This window comes from Dendrobates tinctorius, unplaced genomic scaffold, assembly GCF_039654945.1.
Source record: "Dendrobates tinctorius isolate UK_male_01 unplaced genomic scaffold, ASM3965494v1 ptg000040l, whole genome shotgun sequence".
NCBI classification, from domain to species: domain Eukaryota; kingdom Metazoa; phylum Chordata; class Amphibia; order Anura; family Dendrobatidae; genus Dendrobates; species Dendrobates tinctorius.
Window position 1 is genome coordinate 20,506,461 of NW_027361708.1, and position 17,030 is coordinate 20,523,490.

The 17,030-nt window shown below is 40.5% G+C and overlaps 1 protein-coding gene across 1 annotated transcript in view; it reads left to right on the plus strand.

The window, feature by feature from the left end:
- Positions 1–304: 304 nt before the first annotated feature.
- The window catches only part of MMRN2 (multimerin 2), a 124,374-nt gene continuing 107,648 nt past the window's right edge, over positions 305–17,030 (plus strand). The window contains exon 1 of the mRNA XM_073574860.1: positions 305–683. Within this exon, the coding sequence (XP_073430961.1) occupies positions 406–683 (278 nt within the window). The 5' untranslated portion in view covers positions 305–405. The remainder of the gene's footprint in view (positions 684–17,030) is intronic.

A 17,030-nucleotide genomic window follows, 5' to 3' on the forward strand; every position in this document is an offset into this window, starting at 1 on the left:
TTGCTCTGTCTTGAACTAACATCCTTTTCCTCCCACTTACAACCTAGTTTTACACAGAGCAGGCATAGGGGCTCTGATAAGACTGTCTTCCTGAGAGCAGTAGCTCAGTGGAGGCTGCCAACCAGCAGCACAGCTTCCTTGAAAAAATATTCCTTCTTTTTCCTTCTCCAGACTCTCCTCACTAAGTTTTGTGCTCACCACATAGGAACAGGCCTTCGCATTGTCTGATGACCTTTCACATTTCCACAGTAGCTGGGAGGGATTGTGCGTTTTTTCCGTTCTTTGTTAAAAAAGTTCCCCCACCCCTAGTTTTAAACTTCAAGGCAATTCAAAGGGGCTTCTCAAAGTCACGCAGTTTCAGCACTTAGAAGTTCAAGTGGGTTTGAAAGGAGAAGACAGAGAGCTATGGCAGAGAGGCTGTGTGTTACAATATGCTGTCTTGGACTACTGATTTTGACCTCTTGTACTTTGGTGAGAACACATATCTACTCAGCTGGATCTTCTTCTATAGGCTCTATTTTTGAGGTCCATGGGGTATCAACCTTTGTCCACGGATTGCCTGGTCAAGAAGAATCAATTGAAAAGGGGAATGTTCTGCATCATAAGAATGTACAGAATCCAACTTCATCGGACACCACGAGGACACAGTCACCAGAAACAGAACATCCTAAGCCCAGAACAGGGTAAATATGATGATGATCCATTATTAGGATATACTGTTTTTTACTTGTATCATAATAAACTCTAAAATAGATATATATATTCTGAAATGTAATTTATTAGTCCAATTTGTTTCATTGTATTTTGTTGCACTCTAACCTATATCATTCTACAACTAGACAAATTTGCCATTTTGGTGCAAGAGAAAGCAGGGTGACTGTATGATCTGAAATAATGGCCATACTTGCTGTCAAGCAAATGGATAAAATATTTAAAGAAAAGTAATTGAGAAGAGTGCTGTCATCAGATTTCATAAATTTAATTTGATGAAGCTGGTTTACTTACTTTGAAAACCATTATCAAAGTTTTCCTGTCTGATATCAGCGACGAATCTAACTAATATATTGATTATTGGGGAAATTTTTAGGAAGATATAACTGAAATTTATGTAACTGATTCCTAAATTACAATGAATTTATGTAAAGAAAGATAACAAGTATAAGCAGTCTAATAGCTTATCAAGTTAATTTACTAAGTGATCAGGTTTGCGGAAATGACAATGAATACATAACACATGGTTGATATCCAGTTATATTTCGGCCATGTCAGCTTGCCATTGGATGCTACTCTCTACCTTATCCCCACCTTGTGTATGATGCACCTGCTGGAAGACATGTTCAACTTACATTTTGTTAGTAACCGAATCAAAAACTGCAATGCACGTTTACCATCTGCCACTGATATGATACTTCAGTGATTTATTTACTGTTGAACATTTTCAGGCATATACTGTATTTATTGTCAAGTATTACAAGAGATATATAACTTACAGAATTTCCTACAATGAACATATATATATATATATATATATATATATATATATATATATATATATATATATATATGGGATACCAGAATTTGGATGTGACATTCCCAAAACGAAAAAAACATTTCCATTTAGCTGGACACTTCACAAATAACCATGGGTACGGGCGAATTATTCCTGTTGCTATGGTAGCTTGACACCTGCACCAGAGTTGGGGCCCCCCCATTGCCAGTCATAACAAGCTCCTCTTTTATAACTGGTGCCCAGCCTGAATTTCAATTGACAAAGGAATATAGTGGCCAATTAAAAAAAAACTGCAAATCAATTAATACATTCTTCTCATGTCTACTCCAGATAGATGGGGATGAATCTTAGAATGGTGCAAACCTTGGTATAAATTAAATATCCATTGATTAATACAGGAAATAAGTGGCAGGGCTGCATGATCCAAAATGTTGTAAAACAACCTGCATCATGATAACGTTTAAATACTACCTGGCACTAGGTCAAAAGTGGCCAGTTTTTGCTCCTTTCACTCCTGTTGCTCCTCTGAGTATTCCACCATATGGTTCCTGAAATCTGGGCCTTTATATTTAGTGATATTTTTATTGTCTTTATGAGGGGGCATGGCTCACAGAGTAACAAAGCAGAGGAGCCTAAGATACACCCCAAAGGAACCCCCATCGACTTGGTGAGGACCATAAAAATATGCAATAAAAAAAGGTCCATTTCTCTGAAACTGTATGGTGGAGACAAAAAAGAAACAACAAGCAGAAAACTCAGATTAGCAATAATGTAACGGCAAAAATTGCCACTTTTCATCTAGTGAGAGATCTTCTTTAAAGGGGTTGTTTATGCAGAATTCCTCCTAGATTGTAAGTTTCCTGTTCAAAAAATTACCACGGGTGGAGAAGCATATGACCAAACCTGTCCATCAGTCTTGTCCAATTGTAAAATACCTCACAAGGGAAAGCTGCTTTCCTATTGGAGGGGGCTGATGGACAAGCCTGGTCACATGTTCCTCCACCAGTAACCATTGTATGGACAGAAGAGCCATGCTTTTTGGAAGGGGATCTGCACTAACAAGAGAAAGTGGCCGACAGATGTAATTTCTCAGATTATTACTTTCAAGTAAACACATCTAAACTTATGCATCTGAGGCCCATCGTGAGTGCTTAAATTAAAGGTTAAAATGAGGTATATGAACTCTAGAGAAAGTCCAGAGGTCTACAGTGGGTACGGAAAGTATTCATAACCCTTTAAATTTTTCACTCTTTGTTTCATTGCAGCCATTTGTTAAATTCAAAAAAGTTCATATTTTCTCATTAGTGTACACTCTTCACCCCATCTTGACTGAAAAAAAACAGAATTTTTTGCAAATTTATTAAAAAAGAAATATTACATGGTCATAAGTATTCAGACCCTTTGCTCAGACACTCATATTTAAGCCACATGCTGTCCATTTTCTTATGATCCTCCTTGAGATGGTTCTACTCCTTCATTGGAGTCCAGTTTTGTTTAATTAAACTGACAGGACTTGATTTGTAAAGGCACACACTTGTCTATATAAGACATCACATCTCACAGTGCATGTCAGACCAAATGAGAATCAAAATTTCAAAGGAACTGGACAAGGAGATCAAAGACAGAATTGTGGCAAGGCACACATCTGGCCAAGGTTACAAAAGAATTTCTGCAGTTCTAAAGGTTCCTAACAGTACAGTGGTCTCTATAATCCTTAAATGGAAGAAGTTTAGGACCACAAGAAGTCTTGTTCACAATCAAGGATAAGTTGAGTTTTGTCCTTGGTTTGAGAGATCAGTGGGTGTTTCAGAACCTTTAATTCCCTACCATACAACACTACTAAACAGGGGCTAGAGTAGAATATACTGTATATAGAGAGTTTTATGAGGAGAATGAGGCTACCCTCATCCTCCTAATAAACATCTGGATTAAGGTGAAAACTGAGGGGAGATAGCATTGCACACATTTATTGCTCTCTCCATTCCGCTATATGATAGTAACAACCAAGTTAACTTGCTGGAGTGTTTCCTTAAAGGGGTTGTCCACTACTCAGTCTGATTGTTTGCCCCCATTAAAACATTAAAATAAAACCACCTATACTCACCTCCAGTTTCTGCGCCAATTCAGTGTGGTGTCAGCACTCACGTTTCCGTGGCTCATGAGATGTTGTTACTGTGCCCAATCAGCGCTGGCGTCACTGTCCCCACCTTGAAATGTATAAGTAATCGACAGGAGGTGAGAGTTGCAGGTGTCTACTCACTGTATGTTAATTGCTTCTGAAGGGGAGGACCATGACACCAGTGCTGATTGGGCACAGTGCTATCATTACATAACAACTTCATGTGAGCCCCAAGATTGCGAGTGCTGACAACAATGGAACTGTACTGGCATCAGAGGTGAGTATATAGCAGTCATGGCCGAAAGTGTTGGCACCCTTGAAATTGTTGGCACTTGTCCAAAATTCCGGGTAAACAACTTTGTTTCAAGCATGTGATGCTCGTTCAAACTCACCTGTGACAAGTAACAGATGTGGGCAATATGAAAATCACACCTGAAACCAAATTAAAGAGGGAGAAGTTGGCTCAATGTTTTGCATTCTGTGTCTGTCTGTGCCACACTAAACATGGAGAACAGAAAGAGAAGAGAACTGCCTGAGAACTTAAAAAACAAAAGTGTTGAACAATATCACAATGCGCAATATAATCACGAAGTTTACAACCCATGTTACTGGAGCTAATCTCCCTGGATGTGGATGGCAGAGAAAAATTAAAGAAAGGTTGTAACTCAAGATAGTTCAATGGTGGATAAGCAGCTCCAATCAAATTGCAAAGAAATTCAAGCTGTTCTGCAGACTCAGGCTGCGTCATTGTCAATGTGAACTATTTTTGAATGAAATTAAATGTTATGACAAGAGATCCAGGATGACGACACTGCTGACCTTAAAAAAAGCTAGAGTGAAACTTGCCAAAATGTGTGTAAATAAGCCAATATCTTTCTGGGAAAGTGTCTTTTGGACAGATGAGACCAAGAGCGCTATTTAGTAGAGCAGATCATTCTATTTACCTTAATTGGAATGAAGCCTACATAGAAAGAACACAGAACACAGTCAAAAATGGTTGAAGTTAAAGATGTTTTGGGATTATTTTACAGTCTTTGGCTCTCAGTGCCTTGATTGTGTGCAAGGCATAATGAAATCTAAAGATTATCAAAGGATTTTGGGTAACAATGTAGTGACCAGTGTCAGAAAGCTGGGTTTTTAACAGCTGACATGTGCCCGCAATAGGCGAGAGCAAAATCGCGATCCGCCCACACCTATTAAGTAGGGCATTTAAATGCACTTCTGGACGTCGGTCCGGAATACGCGCAGCGACGACCCTCATCACGTGATCAGGGGTTATCACTGCATTGCCATCACAACCAGAGGTCTTCTGGCTTCTGGAAACCTCTATGGTTGTTGATGGCAGATTGCTATGAGTGCCACCGTGTGGTCGGTGCTCATAGCAAGCCTGTAATGCTGCTGCATAGAGGTGATCTGAGCATCACCTCTATATAGCAGAGGAGATCACGCTACGGCAGCTTCTAACGGAACAAAAAGAAGAAACCAGGCGCACAGCTATGTATACAAAGATCAAAACACTGGGGTGCAATGTCTGTAGTAATGAAACCATAGCACTAGGAAAGGAAGCACTACTGCAAATATTGCACACCACAAAAATATTTTGGTACAAATATAATACAAGTTTTATTGGCACACACAGAATATATTAAAACATGATTAAAACTAAAAAACCATACCCACTCAGAATAGATAATACACTGCCCAATAACAGCAAATATGCATAATAACTAACTATACTAAACCTACTGGCTCATGAGGCAAATCTGATAGCACAACCTTAGAGGGAAATCAATAGAAACATGGGCTTCCCCACATACTTCCAAGAAGGACCCCACATAATGGAAAATCCCAAAACAAACCAGCCCAATATCTGGTGATTGTAAAAGACCCACTAAAGTGAAAGCCCCATGAAGCTCAAAAAGATAGAAGGTTTAGTTACCAAATATTCAGCATAAAGAAGGGCCAGCCCCCCCAAATCTGGGCTCTAAGTGGAAAAGAAACCGTGGCCCCACACATATCGCCCCAGCAAGTAGGGCTTCCCCTGACAAAGCCCTACTTGCTGGGGCGATATGCGTGGGTATCAAGTATTATTATTTTTGTACCAAAATATTTTTGTGGTGTGCATTATTTGCAGTAGTGCTTCCCTTCCTAGTGCTATGGCAGCTTCTAACCTCCCATGGAGTCTATTGAAGCATGCCAAAAGTAAAAAAAAGTGTTTAGAAATATTTAAAAAAATAAAAAAAACATAAAAGTTCTAATCACCCCCTTTCGCCCTAATCAAAATAAAACAATAAAAAAATCTCAGACCTACAGATATTTGGTATCGCCGCATTCAGAATCGCCCTCAATAAAAAAAATTAACCTGATCACTAAATGGCGTAGCGATAAAAAAAATCAAATGCCAGAATTACATTTTTTTGGTCGCCGCGACATTGAATTAAAATGCAATAACGGGTGATCAAAAGAACGTATCTGCACAAAAGTGGTATCATTAAAAAGGTCAGCTCGGAATGCAAAAAATAAGCCCGCATCCAACCCGAATTCACGAAAAATGGAGACGCTACGGGTCTCGGAATATTGCACAATTTTTTTTTTATTAAGCTTTAGAATTTTTTTTCACCACTTAGATAAAAGAGAACATAGACATGTTTGGTGCCTATGAACTCGTAATGACCTGTAGAATCATAACGACAGGTCATTTTTAGCATTTAATGAACCTAGCAAAAAAGCCAAACAAGAAACAAGTGTGGGATTGCACTTTTTTGCAATTTCACCGCACTTGGAATTTTTTTCCCGTTTTTGAGTAAATAACATGGTAAAACCAATGGTGTCGTTCAAAAGTACAACTCGTCCCACAAAAATTAAAACCTTACATGGCCATATTAACGGAAAAATAAAGTTATGGCTCTGCAAGTTAATGCTCACATTGTATCACATATGTTTTATCTATTTAGGAATCCGTCTGTTTCATTTGATTGGAATTTCTATTATTATTAAGGGTTGGGTATGTCTTAGGCTAAATCTGGAAGCTGATCAAACCATATAACGTTCATGCCCTTGTCAGAAAAAGTAACGGGAAATGAGAACAATGCAGTCTTTTCTACATGATTGCAATATATTGCTTTAGCCGGAAATGGCTTCAAGATGTGATGAAGATTTTCCTACAGTGTATTTTTGGTCATGGTTCAACCTTCCATGAGATAAGCTAATTATTTTACTTTTACTTACCCGGAACATAATGTCACATGGTTGCACTTATGTGCAATAAATTATTCTGCCATTTACTATTTGAAAAGAAAAGTCAGAATAGTGTAAGCTAGTTTAAGAAAATCAGCAACTCATAATTGTGTTTATCAAAATTAACTACATAACGTAATTAAAAAAAATTATGTTTTTGTCTTGGTTATACATCATGATTTAGTTATACAAAGTAGTATAATCTGGAAATAAAAAATGCAGTCACCACCTACATATCAAGGAATAATATACCTTGATTTTGGATACATGTTCCAGATTTAGCTTTAATACTTCCAAAGACATACTGATAGGGAACTTAGATTATTATTATTATTATTATTATTATTATTATTTATTTATTTACATAGCACCATTGATTTCATGGTGCTGTACATGAGAAGGGGTTACATGCAAATTACAGATATCACTTACAGTAAACAAACTAACAATGACAGACTAATACAAAGGGGAGAGGACCCTGCCCTTGCGGGCTTACATGCTACAGGATGGTGGGGAAGGAGACAGTTTGTTGGGGGGTTGCAGCAGTTTGGGTGTTGGTTGAGTTGATATCTCCGGTAGTGGTGAGAGAAAAGGAGGTAGCAGGGTTGTGAGCCAGTAATGTCTGTAAAGCACTGTGGAATTAATGGCGCTATATAAATGGGTAAAATAAATAAGTAAATAAGTACTTTCCAGGTACATGGTCCATTCATCACATTTGCCATCTTGACATTTTCTGGTGACTTGACTAAAAGGGAATATGTCATCTGCAAAAATGGTATTTACCTACAGAAATTGGGTTAACCTACAGGTAAATATAGATAATATCCCATCTGGCCGCTTTATTGGAGGATCATCTACAAGGAGAAAGTGAATTTATACCCTAACTGTAGCAGATTGCTTCCAGTTATAGCTGTCGGTGCAGAGAGAGAACAGTCACTGTTAAACGACGAATGCCGGACATAGCACGCCACCACCAGTTTGTCAGTTCCAACAACATGATGTGCTATGTCCGTTATGCATTTAAATTGTCATGCAAATTGCCCCCCTTCCAATGACACCAGCCAATGGTCAGGCCCTTAATAAATTATTTTAAAGATGCATTTTCCCAGACATATAGCCCCAAAAAAATATCTGTGTGGACAAATGTTTGGTTTTGCATTTCAAGCAGTGAGTGCAGAATAAAAGATCCCAATTTGTACTGAAAATATATAAGTTGTGTGAAAGCGACTCTAGCTACACATACAAATTCAGGGTGTATGAGAGAAAGACACCCAAATTGTTCCTTCCGAATGTCCCCTTCCCTAAACATAGCTGGGAAAATTGTCTGGGACCTGGTGCATTCCCTTTTAGATAAGGGGTACAACTTGTAAATAGATTATTATACAAGTGTGCCCCTGATCAGGTACCTGTGGCACCATACGCTGAAATCCAAGCACATTGCTCAAGACTCTTGTCACCTAAACATTAAAGAAATGTGAATTTAAGCCACTCTGTAATGAGGACATGCTGCTCTTCAAATTTCGTGACAAAAGAAGATGTCCTCAAGTTTACAGCAATCTATGCTGACAGAACGGCCAAATTTCTGTGCACGGGGCAAGTTCTACTGTCCCTAAGTCTGTCTGTGTACAGGATTACAATAAGTTTATGAGTGGCTTGGACCTTGCGGACCAGATGCTACAGATGCTACAGGCCTACAGCGCTGTTCGTAAGTCACGTATATGGTAAAAACTTGTGGTACACCTAATCCAAGTGGCCTATATAATTATTTTGTACTGTATCAAAAACCTGGACACCAAGGATCTTACCTTGAGTACCAAGAAAAAAAACATAACATTTGATATTTGGAGACCAAGGGAGGGCGAGGGAGAGAATCATCTAGTTAGGCCAGCAGAATTGTCCCCGGTCAGCATTTTCCCTCACAAGTGCCACCTACAACCAAAAAGATGGACTTATGAGGGAAACCAGTTATCAGTGTGACACTTGTCCTGATAAACCTGGACTCTACATTAGGGATTGTATATGTCTCTACCACACATCCCTAGAATAACCGGATTTATTTTTTGTTGATACCCTTGTCAACTTCTGTCATTTTCTACCTATTCACTTTTTATTTCTTCATTGCACATTTATAAATTGAAATACAAAAAAAAAATGCAAAACTTAATGCTCACTATAACCCTAGAGGAATACTGTAAGGCGAATTTGCTGAAATAGCATACATTTTTTTTTACTATACCATGCCATTGCCATCTAAAGAATTCTTTCTGAAGCTCTCTACTGTTTGTTGTTATAGACATGGCAGTTTTTCGTGGAGGATACTTAGTACACGAGCTGTTCTTGGTCTATAAAGACTGTGCTTTCTTATTATTTTCTTCAAGTATTATAAAACACTGTATACCTGGTAAAACTGTCCACATGTAGTGTGGCATACTGCCTCTTTATATACTCTGTACAAGGATGGATTGTTCTGTGCACATGGCAGTTCCTACCTCGCCAGGCAGGGAAATGTTGCAGTGTGCCAGCATCACATGGCACATTCGTCCTTCATATAGGCAATGATTGTGCTATAGAGACATTGTACAACTAGTCTGTTCTTAAAAAAAGGAAAAAGAAAAAGAAAGAGTGGCAGCAGTACTGGATGTTCTTTCATCCTGTGAAGATGTCCATTGCAATATTGTTGTTACACTCCGCCATTTTGAAACATGTTGCCTTTCATTTCAATGCAATTTTTTCCACCTCTAGTGAAATAACAGTGGTAGGCTTGTCAGCACATTATGATTGTAATTATAAGTGACGCCCCCTGAGGAAGCGACATCTTTTGTATTCGAAACGCGCGTCGGGGTATGTGACTTGGGTCAAGATGTGACCTCCTAACAGTCATGTGTTATTATTCTTTGTTAACTCTTACCTTTACATTTCATATTGTTTATATGGAGCAGTATAGTGTCTAGCAGACATGCGATAGTCACTGCACTGGGAAGTTTTCTCCCCTTTTTTCACTATATCTGTTGGCACATGTTTTCCACTGTGGAGATATATGGAATGTGTATGTAATGGTAACATTTAACCGTATGTGCCATTTTCAGTAAATTTTATCCTGTCTTGTATCCTTTGGTCATTTAAACCTATGGATTTAGTCACGATATATTAAGATAAACCCATGTAACCATTGTGATATACGTATATTGAATCATGAATTTTGTATAACATTTTGTTAATAAATTATATATGTTTGATACAATTGTGGCAACATATACTCATTGCTTCTCCTTGTTTGTATTGCTGCATTTGAGTCGCCATTTCAGATGGGTATCTGATCAAAATTATTGCTGGTATATCTTTTTGCATTCCATTGCAACATTGTTGTTACACTCCTCCATTTTGAAACATGTTGCCTTTCATTTCAATGCAATTTTTTCCACCTCTAGTGATATAACAGTGGTAGGCATGTCAGCACGGTATAATTGTATTTACTGACAAATGTGATGCTGGGGACTTTGTACCCCATATATATATGAATTTATGATCTATAAAGACACAGGGTACCCATCCCTTCCTGGCCCAATCGGTCAAACTATACTAATGGGGTTATGTCTGAGCACAGGAGGAATACAGTGGGGAAAATAAGTATTTGATACACTGCTGATTTTCCAAGTTTTCCCACCTACAAAGAATGGAGAGGTCTGCAATTTTTATCGTAGATATACTTTAACTGCGAGTGACAGAATCTAAAAATAAAATCCAGAACATCACATTGTATGATTTTTACATAATTAAATTGCATTTTATTGCATAAAATAAGTATTTGATACAATAGAAAAACAGAACGTAATATTTGGTACAGAAATCTTTGTTTGCAATTACACAGGTCCGACAATTCCTGTAGTTATTCACCAAGTTTGCACACACTGCAGCAGAGATTTTGGTCTACTCCTCCATACAGATCTTCTCCAGATCTTTCAGGTTTCAAGGCTGTCCCCGGGCAACTTTGAGTTTTAGCTCCCGCCAAAGATTTTCTATTGGGATCAGGTCTGGAGACCTATAACACAGTTTTATTCTGAAAATTGGCCCAATTTCACAGCCTTTTTTTTTGTCCCAAAAGAGTAACTTCTGCTATCGTTCCAATGCACACAAAGAGGTTCTTAAAGGGAATCTGTCAGCAGCATGGGTGGACTCTGACAGCTTAGGGCCCCTGTGCAAGAAATGTGTCTGATGTGTCTGGGCCACCTTCCTTTTATGGTGACATAGTTACATATATATATATATATATATATATATATATATATATATATATAGAGCCACACACATACTGTACATGTACGTACAGTATATAACATAGTCTCCTTTATTATGTATATTGCCATCCCCTATTATGCAGTGCACTCTCTTGTTATGTACAGTACCATCCCTTACATATTGGATTATATAGAGCCCTGTTTTTTATTACATACCGTCCTGTCTTGTTAGATGTATAATGCAATAATGGCTGATGGAGCATGGGAAAGTTTCCTTTCTAATGGAGGAACTGATGGACTGGTAGTCTGGTCACTGGCTGCTCCATCAGCAGTCATTTCATATCTAAAAAGAGAGGGAATTAAGTAATAAAAGAGGGCACTGTGAATAACAAAATTAACAAGAATAAAATATGTTAGAGAAAGCACTGTACATAACAGTAAAGGAAGCTATATAATAAGGGACAGCACCATATATAGCTAGATAGGATGGTACGTAATAATGTGTTATACATAATAAAAGAGGAAACTATGTAACAAAGGATGGTGTTATACAGAATTAGTGAGTACACTATATGCTAAGGGACTGTGTTATACATACTGTAAGTAAGTACACTATATACTAAGGGACTGTGTTAGACATAAAAAGTGAGTACACTATATACTAATGGACTGTGTTATACATAATAAGTACGTAGACTATATACTAAGGAACTGTGTTAGACATAATAAGCGATAATAATGTCTTCCTCCACCTCCCCCTGTTCCTAAATCCATTGTAAGTCCCCCTTTCTGCCATCCCAATCCCCCACACCCCTCATTGTCCTCCCTCCACATCCCATTATTGTCCTCTCCCCACCCTATCATTCCCCTCTTCATCACCTCCATCATTGCCTTCTCTCCCACCATTATCATTGCTTTCTCCCCTGCCACCCCATCATTGCCCATTCCACCACCTCCATCATTTCCTCCTCCCCCACCATTCCCATCATTGCCCATTCCGCCACCTCCATAATTTCCTCCTCTCCCACCACCTCATTTATTTCCCTTTCCACCACCACCATTGCATTCTCCCCCACCACCTCCATCATCATTGCCTTCTTTACTACCACCCCATCATTGCTCTTTCCGTCACCCTCATAATTGCCCTTTCCACCACCTCCGTCATTGCAATCTCCTCCACAACCCCCATTATTGCCTCCTTCCCCACCACTCCCATCATTGTCTTTTCCACTACCACCATCATTGCCTTCCCTCATCTCCATCATTGCCTTCTCCCCCACCCCATCATTGCCCTTTCCACCACCTCCATCATTTCTTTCTCCCCCACATCCCCAACCTTGCCCATTCCACCACTTCCATCATTTCCTCCTCCACCACCATCCCCATCATTGCCATCTCCCCATCACCCCCATCATTGCCATCTCCCCATCACTGCCTTCTCCCCATCACCCCCATCATTGCCTTCTCCATCACTCCCATCATTTCCTTTTCCATCACCCCCATCATTGCCTTCTCCATCACCCCATAATTGCCTTCTCCATCACCCCCATCATTGCCTTCTCCCCATTATTGCCTTCTCCCCTTTACCCCATCATTGCCTTCTCCCCATAACCCACATTATTTCCTTCTCCCCATCACTGCCTCCTCCCCATCACCCCCACCATTGCCATCTGCAATCACCCCATCAATGCTCTCTCCTCCACCTACACACAAACAGCACCATTCACCTCTCTGCACATTCCTCCGCAGCGCTAAGCATGCATGCACGCGCACACATACACACACCACCACTCATCTCTACACACACACAAACACACGTACATACAAAAATAAAACATACACACACACAGCACCACTCACCTGTCCGCACGCTCTCCCACAGCACCACTGCCTCCGGCTGCTTCTTCTCTGGCACAGCTGGCCGCTGAATGATAACATCATCCAGCGACATCATCCAGCGACTTCATCCAGCGGTGCTGCTGTCTGTGTCAGAGACAGAAAGTGCTGTCGCTGGGCAGGAAGCAAGATGGATCCCTGTAGCTCCGTTCTGCTATTTTCTCTTGCAGGCAGCGGCAGCGAAGCTGCTGGGATCGCTCGCTGTCCGCTGCACATGAGGGCAATTTGGTCAGGGGCCCCCCGGAGCCTCAGGCCTGGAGAAACAGGCCAGATTTCCCTCATTATTAGCCGCCCTGCAGGGGCACCCTGGAGCCTCTGGGCCCCGGTGCAGCTGCACAGGCTGCACAGGTGGTATGTCCGCCCATGGTCAGCAGGTTTTACAACCACAATCCTAACATATCTATGTTAGATCACTGTAATTGAGATGCAATCCATACATTTGTTTTTGTAATCCATCTTTGCTTTCCAAACCCCTCTGTTCAATTTTTATTCTAATGAGTCGCAAGCTCAGGGGGCTTTGCCCTGCACTGACAGGTCTCCATCCTCTTTCCAATGTTCCCCACCCACTGCTGTCCTTTGCTCCTTGATTGACAGGTTAATCTTGCCTGGGTGATCTGCCCCGTCAGAAATCATGTGCAGATACATCACTCTTAGCGGCATTGAATGTGTAATAAAGTCCTGATGATGCTCCTATATCAGTCCCTTTGAAAAGTGCGACCTGTGTGGGGAGTGATCGCACCTGCACAAGATTTACGGCAGTGGAGGTGGGTAACTCAGAGAGGAGTGACCTGTCAATCAGACAAAGGACAGCGATGGATGGGGAAAATTGGAAAGAGGATTGATGGTTATAATTGCATGGAAAAGTCCCCGGCACTTGCGTCTTTTAGCATAAAAATTGAACTGAGGATTACTTTGGAAAGCAAAGAAGAATTACAAAAACGGGTTGACTCTTGATTACAGTGACCTAAGTTGTGTTTGCTTTGTGGTAGTAAAATCTGCTGCTAATTTCCCTTTAAAAGGAAAAAGGAGGCTGGTTGTCTGGCTCAATTCACAGCTGGTGCAGGCAAGCAAAGGGGGCCGGGCTTAGCCAACAAACTGAGCCAGACATGCAGCCCGTAACCCCTTAGCGACCGCTGATACGCCTTTTAATGGCGGTAGTTAAGGGTACTTAAACCCCAGCGCTGTGGCTCTGGAAAAAGTGTATAGCGCCCCCCAGAGTCAGATTTTCATCGGGGTCTTGGCTGCCAGGGGTAGCCGAGACCCCAGAGAACATGATTCGGGTCGGTTTTTACTGACCCCGCTTTTGCGATCGTGGTTATATAACATATAACAGCGACCGCAAAAAAAAGCAGCAATTTTGCATTAACTTTCTCTCTCCTCTGATGTAATCACACATCAGAGGAGAGAGAAATACAGTCTCCGATCCCCCCCGGTACCTCCTGGTGGTCATCGGGCCCTCCTGTCTCCTCCAGTGGGCGCCGCCATCTTCTTCCCCCCGAATCTGCCGGCCGGTAGATTCTATTCATTTATTCAACATACATTTTGATCACTGTGATAAACTCACAGTGATCAAAATAAAAAAAATAGTAAATAACCCCCCCTTTATCACCCCCTTAGCTAGGGAAATATAACAAAATAAAGCAAATATATTTATTTTAATTTTTCCATTAGGTTTGGGTTAGGGTTAATTAGGGTTAGGGTTGGAATTAGTGTTAGGGTTAAAATTAGGGTTAGGGTTGGAATTAGGGTTAGAGTTGGAATTAGAGTTAGGGTTGGAATTAGAGTTGGGATTAGGGGCAGGATTAGGGTTAGGGATTGGGATTAGGGTTAGGGTTGGTATTAGGGTTAGGGGTGTGTTGGGATTAGGGCTGGAGTTAGAATTGAGGGGTTTCCACTATTTAGGCACATCAGGGGGTCTCAAACGTGACATGGTGCCACCATTGATTCCAGCCAATTTTGACTTCAAAAAGTCAAATGTTACTCCCTCCCTTCCGAGCTCATACGTGTGCCCAAACAGTGGATTATCCTAACATGTGGGGCATCAGCATACTCAGGACAAATTGCACACCAACTTTGGGGGTCTAATTTCTCCTGTTACCCTTGAGAAAATAAAAAATTGGGGGCTAAAAAAAATCACTTTTGTGGAAAAAAAAAGATTTTTTATTTTCACGGCTCTGCGTTATAAACTTCTGTGAAGCACTTGGGGGTTGAAAGTGCTGACCACACATCTAGATAAGCTCCTTTGGAGGTCTAGTTTCGAAAATGGGGTCACTTGTGGGGTTTCCACTGTTTAGGCACATCAGGGGCTCTGCAAACGCAACATGATGCCCGCAGAACATTCCACCAAAGTCTGCATTCCAAAATGGCGCTCCTTTCCTTCCGAGCTCTCCCATGTGCCCAAACAGTGGTTCCCTCCCACATATGGGGTATCAGCGTACTCAGGACAAATTGCACAACAACTTTTGTGGTCCAATTTCTCTTGTTACCCTTCAGAAAATACAAAATAGCGGGCTGAAAAATCATTTTTGAGGGAAAAAATCATTTTTTATTTTCACGGCTCTGTGTTTTAAACTTCTGTGAAGCACTGGGGGGGTTCTAAGTGCTCACCACACATCTAGATAAGTTCCTTAAGGGGTCTAGTTTCCAAAATGGTGTCACTTGTGGGGGTTTTTACTGTTTAGGCACATCAGGGGCTCTGCAAACAAAACATGACGACCGCAAAACAATCCATCAAAATCTGCATTCCAAAATAGGGCTCCTTCCCTTCCGAACTCTCCCATGTGCACAAACAGTGGTTACCCCCCCCATATGGGGTATCAGTGTACTCAGGACAAATTTCATAACAGCTTTTGTAGTCCATTTTCGCCTTGTGAAAATAAAAAATAGCGGGCTAAAAAATCATTTTTGAGGAAAAAAAAGGTTTTTTATTTTCACTACTCTGCGTTATAAACTTCTGTGAAGCACTGGGGGATTCAAAGTGCTCACCACACATCTAGATAAGTTCTGTAAGGGGTCTAGCTTCCAAAATGGTGTCACTTGTGCGGGGTTTTCACTGTTTAGGAACATCAGGGGCTCTCCAAATTCGTCATGGCGTCCAGTCTCAATTCCAGCCAATTCTGCATTGAAAAAGTCAAACAGTGCTCCTTCCCTTCTGAGCTCTGCCGTGCGCCCAAACAGTGGTTTACCCCCACATTTGGGGCATAGGCGTACTCAGGACAAATTGCACAACAACTTTGGTGGTCTAATTTCTTCTGTTACCCTTATAAAAATAAAAATTTGGGGGCAAAAAGATCATTTTTGTGGAAAAAAAATGATTTTTTATTTTCATGGCTCTACGTTATAAACTTCTGTGAAGCACTTGGAGGATTAAAGTGCTCACCACACATCTAGATATGTTCCTTAAGGGGTCTAGTTTCCAAAATGGGGTCACTTGTTGGGAATTTCCACTGTTTAGGCACATCAGGGGCTCTCCAAACGCAACATGGCGTCCGATCTCAATTACAGCCAATTCTGCATTGAAAAAGTCAAACGGTGCTCCTTCCGTTCCAAGCCCTGCCGAGCGCCCAAACAGTCGTTTACCCCCCACATATGGGGTATCAGCGTATTCAAGAGAAATTGCACAAAAAATTTTGTGGTTCATTTTCTCTTTTTACTCTTGTGAAAATAAAAAAAAATTGGTTCTAAAATGTTTGTAAAAAAAGTTAAATGTTATTTTTTTTCCTTCCACATTGCTTCAGTTCCTGTGAAGCACCTATAGGGTTAATAAACTTCTTGAATGTGGGTTTCCGCACCTTGAGGAGTGCAGTTTTTAGAATGGTGTCACTTTTGGGTATTTTCTGTCATATTGACCTCTCAAAGTGACTTCAAATGTGATGCGGTCCCCCCAAAAATGGTTTTGTAAATTTTGCTCTAAAAATGTGAAATCGCTGGTCAACTTTTAACCCTTATAACTTCCTAGCAAAAAAAATGTTGGTTTCAAAATTGTGCTGATGTATAGCAGACATGTGGGAAATGTTATTTATTAAGTATGTTT